Genomic DNA, 24,946 nt, shown 5'->3' with positions numbered 1-24,946 from the left:
TTATCAATGCATGTCATCTATCGAACCCAATTTCACACATAAAAAGCAAGACTCCGGTGACACATGCCGTGATAGACCCGTTACGCACAAGGCTTTCTCCTGCAGCAATATATTCGACTGCATCATTCCACGAGATAGGTTATCTTTGCTCGGAAATCATTGCAGACTCGATCTCCAATTGGGTTTCTACCCAAAAAAATAATCACCAAATTGGGCCACCATTGGGCCAAGAACAACGGGCCTTCTAATTGCGCCCAGCATTTTAAGGGGCCCAGACATGCAATTTCGTTGACGAGGTGACCGTTGGAAATCTCGTCAAACGGCCCCGTTTCGCCAAAACCCGCCAGAATTTGGCGTCCCTTTCTCCCTTGTCCCCTTCCTCTTGAAACCATTGCCCCCAAGAATCATCCCGAGGTTGATCTCTTCGTAATCTTCGTCTGAACAGATTCCCGCTATGAACTTGTACCTATTTCATCCGACACGTCAATCTGAACACGGGGAAACATGACAATGACCCTTCATGTCACGCCTCCCACATGCAACAAGCCTTCCATTCTTAAGGCCTATACATGTCACCAATGGGCTCTGTACTCGTCGATTTGTGGAGAAGATGGGAATCAACAGTTCAGTAGCTCTGTTCTCACTGTGGGTTGTTGCTCTTAGCTTAGTTCTCGAAGGCTCTTGCATAGGGAAAGCCCTTGGAACCACCGTCACTTACGATAGCAGGGCATTAGTTATCGATGGGAAGCGCCGCGTGCTGCAGTCGGGTTCCATTCACTACCCTCGGAGCACGCCCGAGGTGGGTCTGCAGCAAAATTCGTACTTGTTCAAAATTTGGGTTTACATGATTTAATGGAGTTTTTCTTTCGGTTTCTCGGTGTAAATTTAGGTTTGGCCAGAGCTTATTAGGAAGGCCAAGGAGGGGGGATTGGACGTGATTGAGTCCTACGTCTTCTGGAACTACCATGAGCCGGTCAGGGGACAGGTACATGGGCTAATAATTCCATGTACTATCGTGAAATAGAATAATCAACTGTATCTTGCCATAAGCTCTGTATCTGGCTCTCTTTTTTGTTGCAGTACTATTTTGAAGGAAGATTTGATTTGGTGAGGTTCGTGAAAATGGTGAAGGAAGCTGGTCTCTTCGTCCACCTGAGGATCGGTCCATATGCCTGTGCTGAGTGGAACTACGGGTGCATCCAACTGTTCTTTCTCTTTTAATAAAGTGGCGGGTTGCATTTATTGCTTCTCCTAAATACGTTCAGTTCTTGGAATATCAGTGCTTCCCCCGAGCCTATGATTTTTATTTTGCCGGTTTGCATCCCCTAAAGTATGGACTTTTGACAAAAATTGCCTGTGGCAGGGGCTTCCCCATGTGGTTACACTTCATTCCCGGAATTCAGTTCCGAACAAATAATGAACCTTTTAAGGTAACTATATTTCCTCAAACAGCAAGCTTCCCTTCACGGTTCCCTCAATTGTGTCCAACTTGCTCACTTTTGTGCAAATATAGTTGCAATGACTTTGGCTTGTCTTTTCTACGTCTCCCATGGGTTCATTGGTGCAGATAGAAATGGAAGGCTTTCTTGCAAAAATCGTTTCTCTAATGAAAGAAGAGAATCTCTTTGCAACACAAGGAGGACCTATCATTCTTGCACAGGTTATGATCGATGATAATAAGCTCAATGTAGTTCGACTGCTGGGGAAGCCGAGCTTCTCTTGGTCTCGTATCTCATTATTACGCGCATTAACAGGTTGAAAATGAATACGGGAATGTTAAATGGGCCTACGGGACCTCTGGGCAGTTATACGTCAAATGGGCAGCAGAAACTGCCATCAGTATGAACACGACCATCCCTTGGGTCATGTGCGTGCAAGATGATGCTCCCGATCCGATTGTAAGCATTTCTTCAAGCAAGACAAACGATAATTGTTCTTGGGTCATTAATTTGATCTCTTTGGTGGGGAACTATATGCAGATCAACACTTGCAATGGGTTTTACTGTGATCAATTTACTCCAAATTCTCCATCAAAACCGAAAATGTGGACTGAGAACTACTGTGGATGGTAAGCCATCAGGTTCATTTAGCAGTCTCGTTTTATTATGAACTAATATGACTTATGATGTCGCTTTTGCCTCTTTAAACTTGCGCTGAAGGTTCACATCGTTTGGCTACCCTCTCCCTCATCGGCTTGTCGAGGACCTGGCCTTTGCAGTTGCGCGGTTCTTTGAAATGGGCGGCACATTTCAAAACTATTACATGGTGATATCATAAATATTTCATTTGAGCATATTTTTCACTATACAGTCTAATTCGAGTGCCTACCATTGTATTGCAGTATTTTGGAGGGACCAACTTTGGCAGGACGGCTGGAGGACCTTTGGTTGCTTCGAGTTATGACTATGATGCTCCTTTGGATGAATATGGTATCAAAATCTTCTGAACTCTACAAATCCTAAGACTTCTTTTAGCATTCACCCAGGAATTTCTTCAAGATGTTATATCTTACTGGCGAAGTGTATTGCAGGTTTTATTAGACAGCCGAAGTGGGGCCATTTGCGTGATCTGCATAAGGCAATTAAGCTGTGCGAAGATTACTTGATCAGCTCAGAGCCGACCCAGATACAGCTTGGCCTCAACTTGGAAGTGTGTTTACGTACATTAGATACTGAACTTGTTCCAGTTTTATTGAAAAATGCAGAGATATAGCACAAAAAATTTCAACATGCAGCCAATGAACTTCTTGATGAGGGCATGAAAATTTTCCTTGATGTATAGAAGTTTAGACATATTTTTGACACATGAAATAGAAATCTTCACCGTCCCGGTATTAGCAGCTGCCAGCAGCATTAAGATATATTAGCGAAGAAGGCCGTAGTCAAATCTCATTTCTGATGGTCAGCTGCTCGTTTTCCCATATATTTGAATTCTATTGAGTTATTAGCTACACTGCTTGATCTTTTTCGTAGGCACATGTCTATTATAAACCATCCAATGAATGTGCGGCATTTCTCGCAAATTATGATAGCAGCAAAGATGCGATGGTTGAATTCAACGGGAATTCGTACTCCCTCCCTGCTTGGTCAGTTAGTATCCTGCCCGACTGTAAAAATGTTGCCTACAGCACAGCAAGGGTATAGATACTGATGGTGAAGTTTAACTAACATTCAGGAATAGAAACCATCGATTTATTTTATGTCATGTACTTATGAAATGAGTGCAGGTTGTCTCTCAAAGGCACATCGGGGACAATTCATTTGCCAGCAGAACCACTACACATCGATTTTCAGTTGGACCATCGGGGTGGAGTTGGTACAAGGAGCCAGTGGGTGTATGGGACAACACTTCGTTCACTTACCCGGGTCTACTGGAGCAAATAAATACAACAAAAGATGCAAGCGACTTTCTATGGTATTCAACAATGTAAGTGATAATCCAAAACTATAGCAATTCTGATAGGATTGTCGCTATCAATCAATTTTTCTTTACTAGTCGCATTTTGATAGCCGTTTTCTCCTGATGTTTGCAGCCTTGCTGTGGATGAGAATGCTGCAGAAGAAGCTTTTCTGCATATTTTCAGTTTAGGACACGCCGCACTCGTATTTGTCAACAGAGTAAGCGTGGGTAAGGAAAAAATATATATACTCTCCAATATTTCTTGATTCTCAGACCTTAATAAATTTGTCAGAAAAATATATACTCTAGCGATATTTCTTGATTCTCAGACCTTAATAAATTTCTCATCACTTTCAGATGGCCTTTCTATGTGAACTTTGACCTGAATTTCTTTATCGCGCATTTTATAGGGTTTGGATACGGTAATCATGATGAACCAAGCTTTAACCTATCGCAGAAAATTAGTCTCCGACCTGGGAATAATTCGCTTGATATCCTTAGTATGATGATCGGCCTACAGGTATACACATAGGTTCTTTCTTTGTATTTGATGTATTTGATCCGGAACTGCATTTTCCTGGAACCTCTGTCTTATTTCGGCTTTATCTTCTATAAATAATACCTTTTGGTAGAACTATGGTCCTTGGTTCGATATTGATGGAGCAGGAGTGTATTCTGTCATTGTCGATGGATTTGGGAATAGGAAACTGGATCTGACCCTCGGAGACTGGACCCATCAGGTATTCGATTTGCTTAGCCATACGTCTTCTCATAGTACTTCTTTCTGATTTTTTTTTTTGGTAAAGAACAAAGCTTAAGACTATTTTTACATTCCATGTTTCAGGTAGGAGTTGAAGGAGAACACCTCGGACTTGACAACATAAGCCTTGCAAATAGTTCGTTATGGAAAAACGGAGCATCTACACCAATTAACCAAAGTTTGATATGGTACAAGGTCGGGAAATGTAGACTCTTCCTTGCTGTTAAGGCTTTGGACGAAGTTATCAATTGAAACGTATTTATTTCCTGCAAGAATTCATACCATTCTCGCTACAATATAGAATATGTTCAAGCTCGTGGTTACACATTTTCATCTCAGGTGACATTTTCAGCTCCTGAAGGTTCGGGCCCATTGGCCTTGGATCTCAGTAGCATGGGGAAGGGACAGGCATGGATCAACGGCCAAAGTATCGGGAGGTATTGGCCAGCCTATCTATCTCCTAATACGGGCTGCCCTGATAACTGTGACTACAGGGGAGCTTATGATGCTTCAAAATGCCAAAGGAACTGTGGGCAACCTTCCCAAACACTGTAAGAAGAAACATTCTTACTCTTCTTTCTCAAAAAAGAGGGAAAATATAAGCTATTTCGATGCAAATACGAATACTTGTCTTGGTTAGTTTGGAAATGATTGAAGAAAAAGGAGTTTAACCATTCTATTTTACTGCATAGATCCAGAAACCTTTCCCTAATCAAAATCGAAATGGAGCCTGATGCCTTGTTCTTGCTGAAAGGGTTACATTTATTATTCTTGTTAAGTTGATACAGGTGACTCAACATGAACAACATATCTACTTCTCAGGTACCATATTCCGCGCTCCTGGGTTCATCATGGGAGCAACTTGCTTGTACTTCATGAGGAAATCGGAGGCGACCCTTTGAAGATTTCAATCCTAACAAGAACCGGACAAGAGATATGTGCTTTCATATCGGAGAGCGATCCTCCTCCACCTGATTCATGGAAACCCAACTCCGAGCTTCATCCTCAGAGCCCTCAGCTTCGGCTCTCCTGTGATAAAGGGTGGCTTATTACCTCGGTCAGCTTTGCTAGCTTCGGAACTCCCCATGGAAGTTGCGGGAGTTTTAGTCCTGGATCTTGTCATGTTGACATGTTAGAAACAATAAGGAAGGTAAACAAAAAAAAAGTAACTTGCGATCTTCATTAACTTTGATTTCATGATGAACGACTTTTATCTAAATATTGGCATCTTATCATGTTTAGGCTTGCATCGGAAAGGAGGGATGCTCAATAGCAGTAACTACGAATAATTTGGGTGACCCGTGCCCCAAAGTGCTGAAAACCTTGGCAGTCGAAGCTCTTTGTAGCGAGTGATCAAGTTCCCATGCCAATTATTCGATCTTCCCATGCTTGACTAATTATTGTAGCCGGAATTGCTAATTATCCCTTGCTTGATTAATGATCTTGGCTACAGTTGCTAATTATTTTCGCAATGTAATCACATAGTGGTTTATGATATGGATGATCCATGAGAAATGTGCTCAATTTATTAGTTCAAGTTATATAGTTATTAATTCACCCAAAAAAAATTATAAAGTTATTAGCATATTATACACATAAATATGATACTCCGCCGATCAGCTTAATAGGGAAAACAATTTTAAATTCGGAAAAGACGCAAGTTTTGGAAGGGACACGTTAGTCTGACGTATGTAATTTGGCTGTACTTATCTCTTGCGGCTTGATATTATATAAAGCTCTGTATATATTAAGGTCTCATTCTTTCTATCGATCTAAGATGCTAAAAATTGCGAATTGATATGATTGTCGAGGCTCTCTGTGCAGCCCTTTTGGAAGAATTGATGAAGATTATCTGAGTGGCACACTTGCATCTTCTTCATGATCACTGTACAACATCTATGTGAGTTCTGTCTTGATATTACAGATTGATTGATTCTATTCTTTTGATATGTATATAATTTGTTTGTTTTATTTGGTCCATTATTGGGCCGCGGCGAGGGAAATTTTTCAAAAAAGTTTTATGGAAAACAAGTTCCAGAAGATTACTTTAGTTCTTGTACTTTTGATGTTTAAATTTTACTTCTTTGTGGAGGAAAGAATAGTGAAATATTGGCCATCGATCAGTGCTGTTACAAAGTTCATAAGGAAAATAATAATTGAGCCCATATGAGTAGATTATAAGGATACAAATGAAGAGAAGCAACAAAAAGTGATAACAATTTGTTCATGATAATACAACTCGCTTTTCCATGATGATCAATCATTTAACTAAAATACTAAATAATTAAATTAAAGTACTAAGTGTGTCACAGTGACATGGAATCATATTAGAATTTCCCTTATTATCAATGTCTACCGCGATATGTGCGGATGTCAAATGTATGCAAGGATGCATTTTTCTCTCTCTCTCTCTTCTTACCCTTTTCCTTTTTGCCTATGGCAAAGCCCAATGTTAAATCCTAGTGCTCCGTTTGGTTTCGCAGTTAAAATCACAAAAATTTTAAATTTAACTGTAACTCAACACACTACACAATAAAAATACACATTTCCCAAGTCAAAAATTTTAACTTTAACTTTAACTTAACATACTACACAATCATTTGTCCTTTTCCACAATCAAAATCAAAATTACTTTAACTCTAAAACCAAAAACCATAAAAAGAGAAATTCTTTAGTGATCCTAACTTGTTGCGGACGAAATATCAATGAAAAATTTCAGATTCCACATATTAACATATTTGGTATCAAAGTTCATACTTCATTTTTTATTTAGTAATAATAATATGTCTATTTAGTAAAATTTGTTCGTGACATTGCATTTTCACATATCTTTTTTTTTTGGTGTATTCATTAAAATGCCTCCAGCATGATTGTTACTTGGTCTGAAATTTTCAGATTTCCCTTCTTTATTTGGTAAAAGTATGTATACTTACTAAAACTTGTATTTTGGTGTAATAAAAAAGAAGCCAAGAAAATAGTATAGATGGTATGAAAGTTAATACCTCCAATTTATTTTGTAGTAAATAATATATATTTACTAAAAAATATTTATGACATTGCATTTTGACATTTCTGCTGTTTTGGTATATTCATAAAAAAATTATCACCAAGAAATTTTTGGTATAGAAATGAACGTTCAAATCTTTGGAAGAGCGAAAATAGTAAAAATGAAATAGCTATTGCTAACATGCCATACGTGTTCATATTCTACTTACCATCTATATCTCTTGTTAGTCCTATAAATACCACGAGTAAAACAATGAGCAAGCATCATTACCTTCTCTTACAAAAAAAAAAATCACCATTTTAATTTGTCAAAATTACCAATGGCGAGTTCAAGCAAGCAGACTCGCGGAAAACAAAAGATTGAGATGAAGAGGATAGATGATGATGACGATCGAATGATTACGTTTTCAAAGCGTCGGTCTGGCATATATAAGAAGGCAAGTGAGCTTGTGACCATGTGTGGCACAGAAGTCGGAATTGTTGTCTTTTCTCCAACGGGGAAGCCCTACTCATTCGGTCATCCCTCTGTCCAGGCCGTATTAAACAAGTTCCTAAATAGGAATGTCCCTCCGCCCGCGGACGACAGGTTGCAACCACTCATCGATGCAAATATAAGAATGAGGAGAGAAAGATACAATGACTTTTTCAATCAGCTCCTCGCACGACTGGATAATGCAAAGGAGAGAGGAAAGGATCTGTCGAGGATTACCCATGCTACGAGCGAAGGGAATTCCTCAAACTGGGAGCGCGGGTGGTGGGAGAAGCCCCTTCAAGAGCTCTCATTCGATGAGCTCAAGGAAGAGGCCTTGTTTCTAGAGGCATTACACAGGGACATATGCAACTACCTAAACTACCCTTCCGATCTAAATGCCCTTGGCGTTGTAGATCCAGCACTCGATCCAAGGGCAGTGAATGATCCACCTACTGGGGTAGAAGGTGGTGCTGGTCCTTCTGGGGAGGATGTTTAGGAAGAGCTAATATTTGTATCTCTAAATAAAATTATATTGCAAGATCTGATTTTATTATTATGAATATTATTATTTATGTTTATGATCTTGTACAGTTGCTATACAATTGTCGTAAATTATTTTTATATCATTGCAATGCTTAGTGTTCATAATTATCTAAATGATATCGAAAATTAAGTACCTATCAGAGCCCCAGAAATACAAAGATATGCCTTTATACACATTAGGGCAAAGTAATCTATACAATTATTTGTAGAGCCAATTTGGCTTAGTTAAAGTACTCTCAAGTTCGTTCTTAAGCTCTTGCAAGTTTACCCCTTTTGATCATGCGATTGAGTCAATTCTCTATGGATTTTGAAACTACTATAAACTCGGAGAACTCTCGAGTTAATTTAATTTTAAACTTTTATGAGTTTACGCTTTTTACTTGTAAATTGATTTTATCGAGTCACTGCATATTGGTTTGTTTTGTTAATTTGTAAGAAAAAAAGACCCATCTTACAAATTTAGACTACTGGCTAACCCATGCCTTATCGAAGTAAAAATAAATTATAATATTTCAATTTATTCTCCATTGAAATCATGGAAAACCTTCTAAATTTTAGGATACTATTTTCTCGTTTAGCCGACTCGTTCTTTTGTCTTCTCCATGTCTTTTACCTATGAAACTTCTAACTTCTACTTTCTCCTTCTATTTGGGTCGTGAATTTGATGGGTCTTATTGATTGGAAATCTACCATCTAAATTACTCACCAAAACTACCCACATCTCTTTCTACTCTTACTTTTTCTCTCATCTTTCCTCTCTCTTCTCTCTTTTCTCCTCCTTTCCAACGTTGCTTATCTCCCAAATTCCAAGAACAATTTTTTTTTATATAATAATAATTTTATTGTTTTCAAATTAGAATTGAAATTGTAAGCTAATCGAAAGTAACAAAAATGCCTATTGTAAGTTGACATATATATATTTTTTTATTTTTTCTTATGCATATTTTCGTGGGTACAACGGGTGTGTCACCTATGTCAATTAACATATTGAATTTGTAATTACTTTATTTTATGTGTATTTTCGTGCGCAGCGCAGTTGTATCATCTTTAGTGATAATTAAATAGCAAATAATCACCCAATCTCACTACCTCATCCTCCGTGTCTTCCCACTAGGCCGCTACCCTCATCCCTCCCTTTCTTGTCCCATGTCATACATATGAGAACCATCTACCATTTTTTTTTTCAATTCTTCTCATTCAATTTTTATTAAATTATTAAGCTTCTTAATTGTATCATTACTTATAACTGTGTGTGTTGGTATCTTAAAACTGCAAAGTATCAAAAAATTTGAAAAGCACGTTTACCACCGAGTGTAACCCGACATGAATTCTGGTGTATATAATACTCAACACAAAACAAGGATCGATGTAACAATTTATTTATTTGGTCGTCTAAAAGAGTAGTTTTGATGAATGAATTGTGTATTGTACCTTTATCATTATTACGCAGATATTTTAACGGCAAATAGTAGTAAATTACAATAACTTCTCTAAGCATTTTTCAAAGGTTAATAGCATAGCGACAATGTGCTTGGAAAACGAAAGCGAGACAAACTACCACCTACATTCACTTCAGTTTGTTTTACCCATGTGCCTGCTGACAATGCTTCTCTCTCCGATCTAATTGAGTTTTTCACACGTAATCGAATCATTTCGTAAATATGTTGCGCGTCTAATTAACAAACTAATTATATTTGTTCTCAGTATTAGGAGATTCCGAATATGCACATAATAAGTTTCTTGCCGTAATACTTCTATATATAGGAATTTCTACAACATACATACACAAAATAAAAGGTTGGTGTCGCTAATCTCAATTGGTATGTTGCGCTTGAAGGCCTTCTGGATTACCTGAGGGCCATTTAATATTATCAAGCTTTTCTGAGAAAACTCCATAAGGGAAGGACGTGATCATACTTACTAAGTGTCATTAGAAATCACTTAGGTTCAAATCCCGCACTGTCGAGCTTTGAAGACGTCAGGTTTTACAAGATTTCAATCCTAACAAAAAAAGGGGCTATATGAGCTATGTGCTTTCTTATAAAAAAACCGATCCTCCACCCGATTTGTAGAAACCCAACTCCAAGCTTGGCCCTCATAGCCCTCTGATGCATCAACTTTCTTGTGAAAAAGGCTGTCTTGTTACCTCGGTTAGCTTCGGTAACATCAGAAATCCCCAAGGAAATTGTGCATTTCAGGTTGACATATTAGTGATAATGAGGAATGCCGAGAGAGAAAGAGAGAGAGAGAAATTAAAATACAAATATGCATTCACTTTGAATTCCTAATGACAAACTTTTATCAAAGTAATGACATCTTATGTTATGTTTACACTTCCATCAGAAAGAAGGGATGCTCGACAGCGGTAACAATTGAAAATCTTTGGAATGTCCCATTTTTTTCTCATCTCCCTTGCTCGGTTGATGGTATCCGCTGGAATAGCTAGTTATCCTTGCTTGAATAATTATCGTGGCTGGAATTGCTAATTATCTTCTCATGCTAATTCCGTGAGGTAACGTGGAAGGTTAGGTTTGAGATATGGAGATGATGTTCAGATCATTCTTCCCCAAAAATTAGTCTAAAACTATTAATCAAAGTTATATATTTTTTAACTTATTTAGAAAAATATGATTCCGCGGGACAACTTACTAAAGAGAGAAATCTAAAATTCGAAAAGATTAATGTTTTGTAAGGAAAAAATGTGTAATTCAGCCGTACTTTATCTCTTGCTGCTTGCTATGTGTATAGCTCAATATATATTTAGTTTTTCATTTTCTTCCTCTGTCGATCAAAGATGCTAAACACCATGACTTTAAATGAATTATTAGCGATTATTGGAGCAGCATAAATGCACCTTTTTTTTTATTCACCAAGAGAAAATACACCATTTTTTTTTCTTGTGGCAGGCTTCCCCATGTGGTTATACTTCATTCCCGGAATTCAGTTCCAGACAACTAATGAACCTTTTAAGGTAACAATAATTCCATAAACAGCATGCTTCCCTTCAAGGTTCCCTCAATTGTGTGCAACTTGCTCACTTGTGTGCAAATATAGTTGCAATGACTTTGGCTTGTCTTTTCTATGTCTCCCATGTGTTCATTGGTGCAGATAGAAATGGAAGGCTTTCTTGCGAAAACTGTTTCTCTAATGAAAGAAGAGAATCTCTTTGCAACTCCAGCAGGACCTATCATTCTTGCGCAGGTTGTGATCGATGATAATAAGCTCAATGTAGTCCGACTTCTGTGCAAGCTGAGCTTCTCTTGGTCTCGTAGCTCATTCTTAGGCGCATTAATAGGTGAAAATGAATACCGGAATGATCAATGGGCCCATGGGACCTCTGGGCAGTTATAAGTCAAATGGCCAGCGAAAACTGCCATCAGTATGAACACGACCATCCCTTGGGTCATGTGCATGCGAGATGATGCTCCCGATCCGATTGTAAGCATTTCTTCAAGCAAGACAAACGATAATTGTTCTTGGGTTATTAATTTGATCTCTTTGGTGGGGAACTATATGCAGATCAATACTTGCAATGGATTTTACTGCGATCAATTTACTCCAAATTCTCCATCAAAACTGAAAATGTGGACTGAGAACTACTGGATGGTCAGCCTCAGGTTCATTTAGCAGTCTCGTTTAATTATGAACTAATATTACTTATGATGTCGCTTTTGCCTCTTTAAACTTGCATTGAAGGTTCACATCATTTGGCTAACCTCTCCCTTATCAGCCTGTCGAGGACTTGGCCTTTGCAGTTGCACGGTTCTATGAAACGGGCAGCACATTTCAAAACTATTACATGGTGAGACTGTAAATATTTCATTTCAGCATATTTTTTAGTATACAGTCTAATTCGAGTGCCTACCATTGTATTGCAGTATTTCAGAGGGACCAACCTTGGCAAGATGGCTGGAGGACCTTTGGTTGCTTCGAGTTATGACTATGATGCTCCTTTGGATGAATATGGTATCAAAATCTTCTGAACTCTACAAATCCGAAGACTTCTTTTAGCATTCACCCAGGAATATCTTCAAGATGTCATATCTTACTGGCGAAGTGTATTGCAGGTTTTATTAGACAGCTGAAGTGGGGCCATTTGCGTTATCTGCATAAGGCAATTAAGCTGTGCGAAGATTACTTGATCAGCTCAGAGCTGACCCAGATACAACTTGGTCTCAACTTGGAAGTGTGCTTCCGAACATTAGATACTTAACTTGTTCCAGTTTTCGTTTCCTTGAAAAATGCAGAGAAATAGCATGAAAATTTTCAACTTGCAGCAAATGAACTTCTTGATGAGGGCATGAAAAAATTTCCTTGATGAATAGAAGTTTAGGCGCATTTTTGACACACGAAAATAGAAATCTTCACCATCGTGGTATTAGCAGCTGCCAGCAGCATTAAGATATATTAGCGAAGAAGGTCGTAGTCAAATCTCATTTCTGATGATCAACTGCTCGTTTTCCCATATATCTGAATTCTATTGAGTTATTAGCAACACTGCTTGATCTTTTTCTTAGGCACATGTCTATTATAAACCATCCAACGAATGTGCGGCGTTTCTCGCAAATTATGATAGCAGCAAAGATGCGATGGTTAAATTCAACCGGAATTCATACTCCCTCCTTGCTTGGTCAGTGTCACGACCCGAAATTTCGGCAAAATTTTTCCTATATTTCCTTGATATCCCTTATCCCATAACTATTCATATAAAACATGCTTTCCATAACTCCCAAAAATACATGTAACTAATCCAACAAGCTCTCACATATATATTTATATAAATATAATTCCAGCAAAGCTACATCACTGAACCAACTAGATAAAAATTTCAACTCGTAACATTTTCAAATACATTCTATACAAAAAGATTACTTATCAAATAACTAAACTCCCTACCTAGTTCTCCGAGCTTATGCCCGATATCAAAAATGGTTCTCTCGCGCAGCTAAAAGCTTATTTAGAAAAACAGATGCAGGGTGTGAGCTGGATCTCAGCGAGCACAAAATTCCAAAGTGAAATGAACTATTATTAACTAAAAATATATTTTTAAATAAACAAAGATAATACTAGCATATCCAAGTCCGTCATTTAATTCATCGACACTGCATATTATACAATATATACAATAATTACTAAATTCATTGGTAAACAATCAATTATCTTTGTAACAATATAATAATATTAGAATTAACTATTAACTCAGCACTACCTAACACTCACACACTGACTAAGTCAAGCTTTAACAAACAATACGACTTTCACAGAATAACTTTAAACAATCTCAAAATCATCACATTTACAGAAATCTCAACAATCATACTAGACAAACCATATACAACACAACCAATTAATATAGCCATAGGATTGCATTTTCTCGCAACAAGTTATGACGGTATCGTGACCCCGCACATCTCATTCATATCATCCTCAACTCCCAATATCCATATCTCATAAGCGGCGGCCACCTATTAACCTTTAGCGGTAAGAGTTGACCTCAATTTATATTCCGCCAGTCAAGCGGTCGATCGGGCCCCGTTTTCTATTCCGTCGGGTCCAGCGGCCAATCATGCCCCTATTTATATTCCGCTGGGTCCAGCGATCGATCAGGCCCTATTTGTATTCCGCTGGGTCCAGTGGCCGATCTGGCCCATTTTGTAATCCGTCGGGTCCAGCGGTCCTATGGTTATAGTCAAACAACAATCACAAGCACAATCAACTGCAACCATGGCATCTCACATCATAAACCCACACCAAATTCTTATTCCCAAATTATTACAATATTTCCTATAATAATAACATCCATACAATTCATGTCTCATAAATGACGTCAGAATCCATCACTTATTCTATATTCGCATAAATCAATTCATGCACTCCATACAATTATTACCAGCTAAGGCTCTTGCAATAATTATAATAATCACATAACCTCAAACAGACGACTACAACACAAACATAAAACATCTGTTAAATCCTCTTATTATAATCAATCCTATTAATCCCACCAACATTACCATTCACTTAACGTAATATATATTTATATATACATATATATATATATATATCATTTCACAATGGAATAAAGTACTCACAGTGCTCCCAAAAATTTATTCAACGAGAAGAGCCTCAGGTTGTATAGACTCGGTCTCTTAAGCTCCTATAAATTATAAACATAGTTAGAACATCCCGCATAAATAAATATACATATGCTTATTATTTCCAACTTAATCTGTCCATGGACTTCTTGTGATGAAATTCAACTCAACAAGGATAATTCACACCAAAATATACACGTTTGTATCCATCATATTACTTACCATGACTTTTGTAGTAATTAGAACCAATCTCACTCAACTTTTACATAACCAATTCACACAAATGTCAACTCAACTTAGCAACATGTACATATATATATATATATATCATCTTTTCATTACGGCAACATTTTGAATTTACCCAAGCAAACCATGAACAGCCCACTTCCTTAAGCAAATTCCAGCAGCAATACACTTCTTAAACTAAGCTGAATTGAACTAAATTAAACCCCTAATTATAGGTGAGCCTAATGTCCAATGACGCCCAAGCCATGAAGAACATTTTTGGAGCATAAACTAATTCATTTTTTTTTATTTTTTTTTGTAACACATGGAACCATAAGCTCAGCTAAACGAAAGGAAATATGACCTAATCAGCCTCTAAACTCGACAAATAAGAATGCTTATGCCATGAATGCAAACTTGCAGTACAGACAACTAATTGATTTCAGCTAGCTCTTCATCAACTAAACTCGAAAACAAATCAGACATAGATTGAGATGAGCTGAAATGAACTGAGGTAAGACCCTAATCTACATGTAAACTCAGTGCATAAGGTTACCCAATTCACTAATAACAAATCTACAGCAAACCAAACACGTTTCCCCCAGTACACCAAACCTTAACCTGAGCTGAAATGAACTGAATATAAACTAATCAACCTCTATACTTCGCAATGAGAATGTCTAAAGTATGGAGAATCAACTTACAATCAAGAACTCCCCCAAACTTATCCTTCCTCTTCTTCTTCTCCATTGTATCCTCTTAACTCAACTCTCTCTCTCTATATCTATTGCTCTGCTTCCCTTTTTTTTTTTTTTTCGTTTCCCCCTCCTCAGTTGAAACAGAGCAGAACAAGAAGGAAAAAAGAAAGAAAGGAATGGCGGTGGAAAAATGGGGTGGTCTTCAAGACCACATGGAGCCCATTCAACCTTTTCTTCTTTCTTTTTTTTTTTCGGCTCCAGCAATGTGTATGATATATATATATATATATATAAGCATGTAAGTATATATATATGTTCTCCATTTGAAATTAAAATGTCAGGTCTCACAGTCAGTTAGTATCCTGCCCGACTGGAAAAACGTTGCCTCTAGCAAAGCAAAGGTATAGATACTGAAGGTGAAGTTTATCTAACATTTAGGAATAGAAACCATCGATGATTTTATGTCATGTACTTATGAAATGAGCCTGGGTCGTCTCTCAAAGGCGCATCGGGGACAATTCATTTGCCAGCAGCATCACTCCACGTTGATTTTCAGTTGGACCATTGGGGTGGAGTTGGTACAAGGAGCCACTGGGTGTATGCGACAACACTTTGTTCGCTTACCCGGGTCTACTGGAGCAAATAAATAGAACAAAAGATGCAAGCGACTTTCTTGGGTATTCAACAATGTAAGTGATAATCCAAAGCTATAGCAATTCTGATGAGATTGTTGCTAGCAATCAATTTTTCTTTACTAGTCGCATTTTGATGGCCGTTTTCTCCCGATATTTGCAGCTTTTCTGTGGATGAGAATGCTGCAGAAGAAGCTTTTCTGCATATTTTCAGTTTAGGACACGCTACACATGTATTTGTCAACAGAGGAAGCGTGGGTAAGGAAAAAATATATATACTTTCTGATATTTCTTAATTCTCATACCATAATAAATTTTAAAGAAAAAATATAATCTAGCGTTATTTCTTGATTCTCAGACCTTAATAAATTTATCGTCACTTTCAGATGGCCTCTCCACGTGAGTTTTGACCTAAATTTCTTTATCACGCATTTTATAGGGTTCAGATAAGGCAATCACGATGAAACGAGTTTTAACCTATCGCAGAAAATTAGTCTCCCACCTTGGAATAATTCGCTTGATAGCCTTAGTACGATGATCGGCCTACAGGTATACACGTAGGTTTTTTATTTGTATTTTAGGGTAAATTACACTGGTGGTCCAAAAAGTTTTAATAATGTATCAGGTTGGTCCAAAAAGTTTTTTTTTGCTACTTGATGGTACAAAATGTTTCAAAATTGTAACATGATAGTACAAACTGTTATCTCACCATTGACGCCATCAAGCGAAACTGACGTGCCCGAAACGTGGCCGACACGTGGCTCTGATATGTTTTTAGGAGTTGATGGAACGTTGCATGATGGTTCAAACTCTTTTGAAGTTGTCACTTAATGGTCCAAAATGTTTTACAAATGTAACATAATGGTACAAAATATTTCTTTAATTAACTTAAAGGTTCACCCGTGTCAATGGCGAGATGACGACGTCAATGACGAGATAATAGTTTGTACTATCATGTTACAACTTTGAAACATTTTGTACCATCAAGTAGCAAAACAAATTTTTTAGACCAACCTAATACATTATTAAAACTTTTTAGATCATCAATGTAATTTATCATGTATTTGATCCGGAACTGCATTTTCCTGTAACCTCTGTATTATTTCAGGTTTGTCATCTTTAAATAATAATTTTTGGTAGAACTATGGTCCTTGGTTCGATATTGATGAAGCAGAAGTGTGTTCTGTCATTGTCGATGGATTTGGGAATAGGAAACTGGATCTGACCCTCGGAAACTGGACATGTCAGGTATCGGATTTGCTTAGCCATACGTCCTCCCATAGTACTTCTTTCCAATTTTTTTTTTTTGGTAAACAACAAAGCTTAAGACTATTTTTACATTCTATGTTTACCTCGGACTTGACAACATAAGCCTTGCAAATAGTTCGTTATGGAAAAACGGAGCATCTCCACCAATTAACCAAAGTTTGACATGGTACAAGGTCGGAAAATGCAGACTCTTCCTTCCTGTTAAGACTTTGGACGAAGTTATCAACTGAAACGAATTTATTTCCTGCAAGAATTCATACCATTCTCGCTACAATATGGAGTATGTTCAAGCTCTGCAGTTACAAATTTTCATCTCAGGTGACATTTTCGGCTCCTGAAGGTTCGGGCCCATTGGCCTTGGATCTCGGTAACATGGAGAAGGGACAGGCATGGATCAACGGCCAAAGTATCGGGAGGTATTGGCCAGCCTATCTATCTCCTAATACGGGTTACACTGATAACTGTGACTACAGGGGAGCTTACGATGCTTCGAAATGCCAAAGGAACTGTAAGAACCGGGATTTTTCAAACATGTATATCTATATATATATATATACTTACACATGCTTATATATATATATATCTTATACTTATATGTGGCTGGAAAAAAAAAGAAAAAAAAGAAAAGAAAGGTGGCTAGGGCCCACGTGGCCTCATTTCCCCTGCAAATTCATTTCCACCACCATACATTTCTTCCTTTTTCTTTTGTCCCTTCCTTTCGTTTTGGCTCTGTTTTCGGAGGGCTGACGAAATCGAAGAACAGAGGGGGGGGGGGGGGGAGAGAGAGAGAGAGAGAGCGCGAGAAATAGAGGAACAGAGAGCTGGAGATGGAGATTCGGGAAGAAGGGAGATCAGAGGGACGATGACGGTGAGGGTGATGGCGATGGTCTTACGTTGTCCTCTGCCCCATCTCTGTCAGTGACCCTTCTTTTCTCTCTGTTCGAATTCGTCTTTCTCCAAGCATGCATTCTAGGTTGAGTTTGTTACAGGCTAGCTTAGGCATGTGGCCGATTCTTCTTGATTGAGCCTTATTTAATTGATTGTGTCCTTGCTATGGATTTAGAAACAAGTTAGTTGGATGAGTAAATTAGAGAAACTGATGGAATAACTTAGACTAGTATATTCGAACGTTTAGTGAACTAAGCTAGGCCACATTGATGATGCTGAAATTTGTGAGTTAGATATTAATTTGGTTGGTTATTGCAAGAAATATTTTTAGATTTGTTTGAGACAAAGTATTGTAAATAGATTAGTGGAAGGTAGGGAGTTTCATTCTTATCATTTGTGTTCTTATAGAAGCATAGTAGAGATTGGCAATGGACTTTTTCATGGAAGTATTTTTTTTTAGTTTTATTGAGATGGAAAATAGTGAGGGAGAGAGAACTACCAAGATAGAAGTCATCTCACAAGTAAGGGTGGGTATTGCATTTCGGTTGGATATTGACAGAGTTTGGGTATGTATTTAGCTGAATTCTCGTTTTCTTTCGTTTGGTCAGATCTTCATTTTACTTAATTGTTTCTGTGGGCTATGAAGTAAAAATCTATTCAAGTGGTTAGTTAATAAGTCGGATTTATAGTTGATTAAGGTCTTAGGACCTTTGAGGCATTGGGTTTTCCTTTGTTGCTAGCTGCAGCTTTAGTGTTCTATAGTTAGTTTATTAAGTTAAAATTGAAGTTGTGTTTGTGAAGTAATTAAGAACACTTTTCATTTGCTTGAGCGTTATTATTTGAATGAAATAATGAATATGGGGAATTAGATGAAATGGATTAAAATTGAGTTTTAGAATGACGGTTAGTTGATGTGGAAATTTGAGGAAGTTAGGAGCTAGCTAGCAGTGAGTTGGTGAAGTAGATGAAGAATAATGATTGTTGTTTAATTTGTATTAGCTAGATAAGGTTAGTTATTTGTTGAGAAAAAGCTAGCTATTGCCCTAAGATCATTTTTAACTTGAATAATTTAATAATTGCATATTAATAACAGTTAAAGCCAGTTAGGTTTTGAGGTTCTCAAGGGCAGTTAAGTCTGGATAAATTCTTTCTTTTGGGTTCAAATGTGGTCTTGATTGTTATAAGGAGTACATGAAGAAAACGAATATATTTTATAATTGTTTTCTTATTATGCTTATGATTTATAGGAGCTGAGGAAACTGGAACTTTGCATTTTGAAGGCTTGTCTTTCTTAAATATTATATTGGAAGTTCGGTGAGTACTCTATTCTCTTGTAAAATGATGTATTATAATTATATAAATTATTTAAGAAGAATACTGTGATAGGTAGATTAAATGATCGGTTTTGCTATGTGGTGTGAAATAATTTAAGAGGCATTGCCCTTTTATGTTTCATTTTGACTTGATATATGCGGTGTGATTGTGTATGACATATGTGATGATAATGTGATACCATTGTAATGTGATTTGGATTGTGCTTGCGTATATTGATATTGCTTGATTATAGCCATGAGGCTGCTGGACCCGGTGGAATAGAAAGTGGAGCACAAATGGCCATTGGACTCGGCGAAATAGAAAATGGGGTCTGAATGGCCGCTGGACTCGGCGGAATAGAAGAAAAGGGGCTTGGATGAGATGTGTGGGGTCACGGTACCGTCTTAAATTGATGTAAGGAAATGCGACCCTATGGCTATATTGATTGGTTTTGTTATATATTGTTTGTCTTGTTTGATTACTAGAGATATGATGATTGTTGAGATTGTCTGACGTTGTTATGTGAAAATCGTGTTGTTTGCTGATGCTTGATTTAGTCAGGGTGTGACTGTTAGGCGATGCTAAGTTAATGGTTAATTATAATATTATAATTAAAGATAATTGATTGGTTAATAATGAATTTAGTAATTATTTGTATGTATTGTATAATATTCTGTGTTTGAGAATTAAATGACGGATTTGGATATGCTAGTAGTATCTATATAAACTCTTAGTTGTTTAAAATATATTTATTTCTTAATATTAAATTAATTTTACTCTGAAATTTTGTACTTACTGAGATGCAGTTCACATCCTGCATATATTTTTCCAGATAAGCTTCTAGCTGTGTAGGAGAACCATTTTTGATATCAGGGATCAGCTTGAAGAACTAGATAAGGACCTTAATTATTTGATAGAGACTCTTTTTGTATAGAATGTATTTGAATATGTTACGATCTAAAATTTGTGTTTAGTTGGATTACTGATGTGAGTGAAAAAAAAAATTTATTGAGAAGTATATGTATACATATTAGAGTTTACTGGTTTGGTAATATATATGTTTTGAGAGTTTATGGAAAGTGAGTTTTCTTTTATATGAATCGCTATGTGATAATGGATATCGAGAACATTTAGGAGAGATTCTGTTGAAATTTCGGATCATGACAAGAACTGTGGGCAATCTTCCCAAACGCTGTAAAAAAGAAACATTCTTACTCTATTTTCAAAAAAAACATGGAAAATATAAGCTATTTCGATGCAAATGCGAATACTTGTCTTGGTTTTTTCGGAAATGATGGAAGAAAAAGGAGTTTAACCATTCTATTTTACTGTGTAGAACCAGAAACCTTTCCCTAAACGAAATTGAAATGGAGCCTAATGCCTTGTTCTTGCTGAAAGGCTTACATTTATTATTCTTGTTAAGTCGATACAGGTGACTCAACATGAACAACATATCGGGCTACTTCCCAGATACCATACTCCGCACTCCTGGGTTCATCATGGGGACAACTTTCTTGTACTTCATGAGGAAATCGAAGGCGACCCTTTGCAGATTTCAATCCTAACAAGAACAGGCCGAGATATGTGCTTTCATATCGCTGAGCGATCCTCCTCCACCCGATTCATGGAAACCCAACTCTGAGCTTCATCCTCAGAGCCCTCAGCCGATTACCTTGGTCAGCTCTGCTAGCTTCGGAACTCCCAAAGGAAGTCGCGGGACTTTTAGTCCTGGATCTTGTCATGTTGACATGTTATAGACAATGAGGAAGGTAAACAAAAAGAAATCAACATGCGATCTTCATTAACTTTGATTCATGATGAACGACTTTTATCGCATCTTATCATGTTTAGGCTTGCATCGGAAAGGAGGGATGCTCAATAGCAGTAACTACGAATAATTTGGGTGACCCGTGCCCCAAAGTGCTGAAAACCTTCAGTCAAAGCTCTTTGTAGCGGTTCAAGTTCCCATGCCAATTATTCGATCTTCCCTTGATTAATTATTGTCGCTGGAATTGCTAATTATCCCTTGCTTGATTAATGATCTTGGCTACAGTTGCTAATTATTTTCGCAATGAAATAACATAGCGGTTCATGATATGGATGATCCATGAGATATGTACTGGATTTATTAGTTTAAGTTATATAGTTATTAGTTCACCCAAAAAAAATATATAGTTATTAGCATATTATACTCGTAAATATGATACTCCGCCGGACAGTTTAATAAGGAAAACAATTTTAAATTCGGAAAGATGCAAGTTTTGGAAGGGACACGTGTATATAATTTGGCCGTACTTATCTCTTGCGGCTTGGTATTGTATAAAGCTCAATATATATTAAATTCTCATTCTTTCCATCGATCGAAGATGCTAAAAATTGCGAATTGATATGATTGTCGAGGCTCTCTGTTTAGCCGTTTTGGAAGAATTATTGAAGATTATCTAAGTGGCATATTTGCATCTTCTTCATGATCACAGTACAACGTCTATGTCTTGATATTACGGATTGATTGATTCTATTCTTTTGATATGTATATAATTTGTTCGTTCTATTTGGTCCATTATTGGGCCGTGGCGAGGGAAATTTTTCAAAAAAGTTTTATGGAAAACAAGTTCCAGAAGATTACTTTGGTTCTTGTACTTATTGTAAGACCCGGCACTGTTTCAAACATACATACAGCATACATACCTATACATACATATGCTATTATATATATATTATACGTGGCTGAAAAAAAAAAAAGAAGGGCCCCACGTGGCCCTCTTCCTCCCCAAGCAACCCATTTCCACCGCCATTCCTTATTCCATTTCATTTTTGTTTCTTTCTCCCTTCTTTTCCTTTGCTCTGTTTTTTATGCTGGGGGTAGTGGAAGGAAGAAACGAGAAACAGAAAAAAAAAAAAAAAAAACAGAGAGAGAGAACAAAGAAGAACAAGACAAAGAGAGGGAGAACTATCGAGATAGGAAGTCATCTCGTAAGAAAGAGTTTAATCTTGCATTTTTGGTTGCTTATTGATAAAGTTGGGTACGTATAGCTAAACCTTTTTCTCCAGTTTGATTATGTCTTCAATTCACTTAACGTTAACTGTTTCTTTAAAAGATTAGGAAGTAGAAATCTGTTTTTGAGTAGTAAGTTGAATAAGTTGGATTGATAATTCGATTTAGCATTTTAGGAGCTGAGCTTTGTCGAGGCATTTGGCTTGCCGTTGCTGTTTGCTTGAGTGTTTTATAGTTATTTTATTAAGTTAAAATTTGGAGTTATGTTCATGAAGTAATTAAGAACACTTGTCATTTGCTTATAGTGGTTGGTATTAGTTTTATTTCCTATTAGAATCATTGAATTGCCCTGTCACTAGCTGAAATCAATTAGTTAAAATGAAGAATTATACAAAGAAATGTTTAAGGTAGCTTGAGTATAGAATTTATTCATGAAAAAATGGAGATGGCTGGAGGGGGAACTTCGATTTAAAGAGTCGATTTGCTGCCTTGCACTAATCTTGATTGGGTTGAGATTTTCTGTTTTGGTATAAATGATCTTTGTTAAGTTGAAACTCATCATGAGAAATCCATGAATAGATTAAGTTAGAAATATATAAGCATATACTTATTTATACTTGATAATGGGTTTTTAATGGAGATTAAGTGAGCGGTGAAAATGATTATAAATATTTTAGTTATGAATTTGCTCATTTTACTGTTAAAGTGTTATGGGATTAACTGGTTTTGTTTGGGAATATTTTCAGATTTTTGAATTAATTGTGAGGACATCAAATGGTGAATTGAGTAATAGGAAAGGTTGCGTACTAACTTGTATCATTCCATGAACCATTATTTCGTAGATTTATCTAAGATAAAATTATAAAGAGATCATGGGCGTTAATGAGGTGCTACTTTCATTACTTTTAGTGCTAGATAAGCATACTAGAGATTAATATGGGATTACTTTTTCATGAAAAAAATTTCTAAGTCATATTGAAATGGAGAACTAGCTTGCTATATAATCTATAATTTTTAGGGGAATAAACGTACTGTGAAAGAGTACGATTAGTTACTTCATGGTGTTATATATGCTTATAAATTGGTTTTTTGTTAAATTTAATATCTGTCAAGGATGGAGTATACCAAAGCTATGTATCTCAAAGACTTGAACTTGGTGATTTATTTTTGGGAGTTATCGGTGAGTATTTCATTTCATTGTGAAATGATATATATATATATATATGTTACGTGAATACTATATTCTCCTATAAAATGATGTATTACAGTTATATAAATTATTTAAGAAGAATATTGAGATAGTTAAATTAAGGAATTAGTCTTGCTATGTTGTGTGAAAGTACTTCAGAAGATATTGCCTTTTATGTTTCACTTTGACTTGAGATATGCAATGTGATTGTGTATGTTGATTGTGTATAAGATATGTGATGATAATGTGACTTCATTGTAATGTGATTGTGATTGTGCTTGTGTATACTGATATTGTTTGACTATAGCCATGAGACCGCTAGACCCGGCGGATTATAAAATGGGCATAATCGGCCGCTGGACCCGGCGGAATATAAATATGAGCCAGATTGGCCGCTTACCTGGTGGAATATAAATAGGAGCATGATCGACCGCTAGACCCGACGGAATATAAATATGGGCCAGATCGGCCGCTGGACCGGCGAAATATAAATAGGGGCCCGATCGGCCACTTGACCCGACGGAATATAAATTGAGGTCAACTCTTACAGTCAGAGGTTAATAGGCGGCTCCCGTTTATGAGATATGAGTATTGGGAGTTGAGGATGACATGAGTAAAATATGCAGGGTCACAGTGCTGTCACAACTCTGTTACGAGGAAATACAACCCTATGGCTATATTGATTGGTTGTGTTGTATATTGCTTGTCTGGTATGATGGTTGGAGATATGATGATTATTGAGATTGCTATAATTGTGATGATTTTGAGATTGTTTAAAGTTGTTCTGTGAAAGTCGTCTTGTTTGTTGAAGCTTGACTTAGTCAATGTGTGAGTGGTTGGTGGTGTTGAGTTAATTGTTAATTATAATGTTATTATATGGTTATAAATATAATTGATTGTTTACGAATGAATTTAGTAATTATTTGCATGTATTGTATAATATGCCATGTTGGCGAATTGAATGACGGACTTGGATATGCTAGTATTATCTTTGTTTATTTAAAAATATATTTTTAGTTAATAATAGTTTATTTCACTTTGGAATTTTGTGCTCACTGAAATGCAATTCACGCCCTGCATATATTTTTCTAGATAAGCTTCTAGCTGCGTGGGAGAACTATTTTTGATATTGGGGATCAGCTCGGAGAGCGAGGTAGGGACTTTAGTTATCTGATAGATATTCTTTTTGTATAGAATGAATTTGAAACTGTTACGACCTGAAAATTTTGTTTAGTTGTATCACTGATGTGGGTGCGAAAAAAATAATATCCGGAGAAACATATATACATATTAGAATGTGCTGGACTGATTTTATATATTTTGGGAATTTATGGGAAGTAGGTTTTTATGTAAATAGTTTTTATGTGATAATAGATTTGAGGAAATATATGGGAAACTCTGTTGAAATTTCGGATTGTGAAATTTATGATGTTTAAATTTTACTTCTTTGTGGAGGGAAGA

General features: G+C 36.7%; 2 protein-coding genes and 1 pseudogene across 2 annotated transcripts; all 3 read left to right on the top strand.

The window, feature by feature from the left end:
- The first annotated feature begins 531 nt into the window (after positions 1 to 531).
- LOC116209644 (beta-galactosidase 8-like) lies at positions 532 to 5,683 on the top strand. The gene is made up of 19 exons (XM_031543354.1): positions 532 to 799; positions 890 to 985; positions 1,081 to 1,193; positions 1,364 to 1,430; positions 1,568 to 1,660; positions 1,755 to 1,898; positions 1,980 to 2,068; positions 2,160 to 2,265; positions 2,342 to 2,429; positions 2,531 to 2,649; positions 2,973 to 3,137; positions 3,227 to 3,426; positions 3,533 to 3,627; positions 3,810 to 3,919; positions 4,032 to 4,139; positions 4,244 to 4,354; positions 4,499 to 4,710; positions 4,982 to 5,309; positions 5,402 to 5,683. Exons 1-19 carry the CDS (start codon positions 611 to 613, stop codon positions 5,510 to 5,512), a joined length of 2,544 nt encoding a protein of 847 aa, XP_031399214.1. The 5' UTR covers positions 532 to 610; the 3' UTR covers positions 5,513 to 5,683.
- A 1,610-nt stretch (positions 5,684 to 7,293) lies between these two features.
- On the top strand, positions 7,294 to 8,133 carry LOC116209120 (agamous-like MADS-box protein AGL61). Its single transcript, XM_031542677.1, has one exon. It carries the CDS (start codon positions 7,486 to 7,488, stop codon positions 8,131 to 8,133), a length of 648 nt encoding a protein of 215 aa, XP_031398537.1. The 5' UTR covers positions 7,294 to 7,485.
- A 2,399-nt stretch (positions 8,134 to 10,532) lies between these two features.
- LOC116209119 lies at positions 10,533 to 24,839 on the top strand (annotated as a pseudogene).
- The last annotated feature ends 107 nt before the right edge of the window (positions 24,840 to 24,946 follow it).

The sequence above is a fragment of the Punica granatum genome, chromosome 5 (genome assembly GCF_007655135.1).
Source record: "Punica granatum isolate Tunisia-2019 chromosome 5, ASM765513v2, whole genome shotgun sequence".
In the NCBI taxonomy this organism is placed as follows: Eukaryota; Viridiplantae; Streptophyta; class Magnoliopsida; order Myrtales; family Lythraceae; genus Punica; species Punica granatum.
This window is presented reverse-complemented; position numbering and strand designations above follow the sequence as displayed.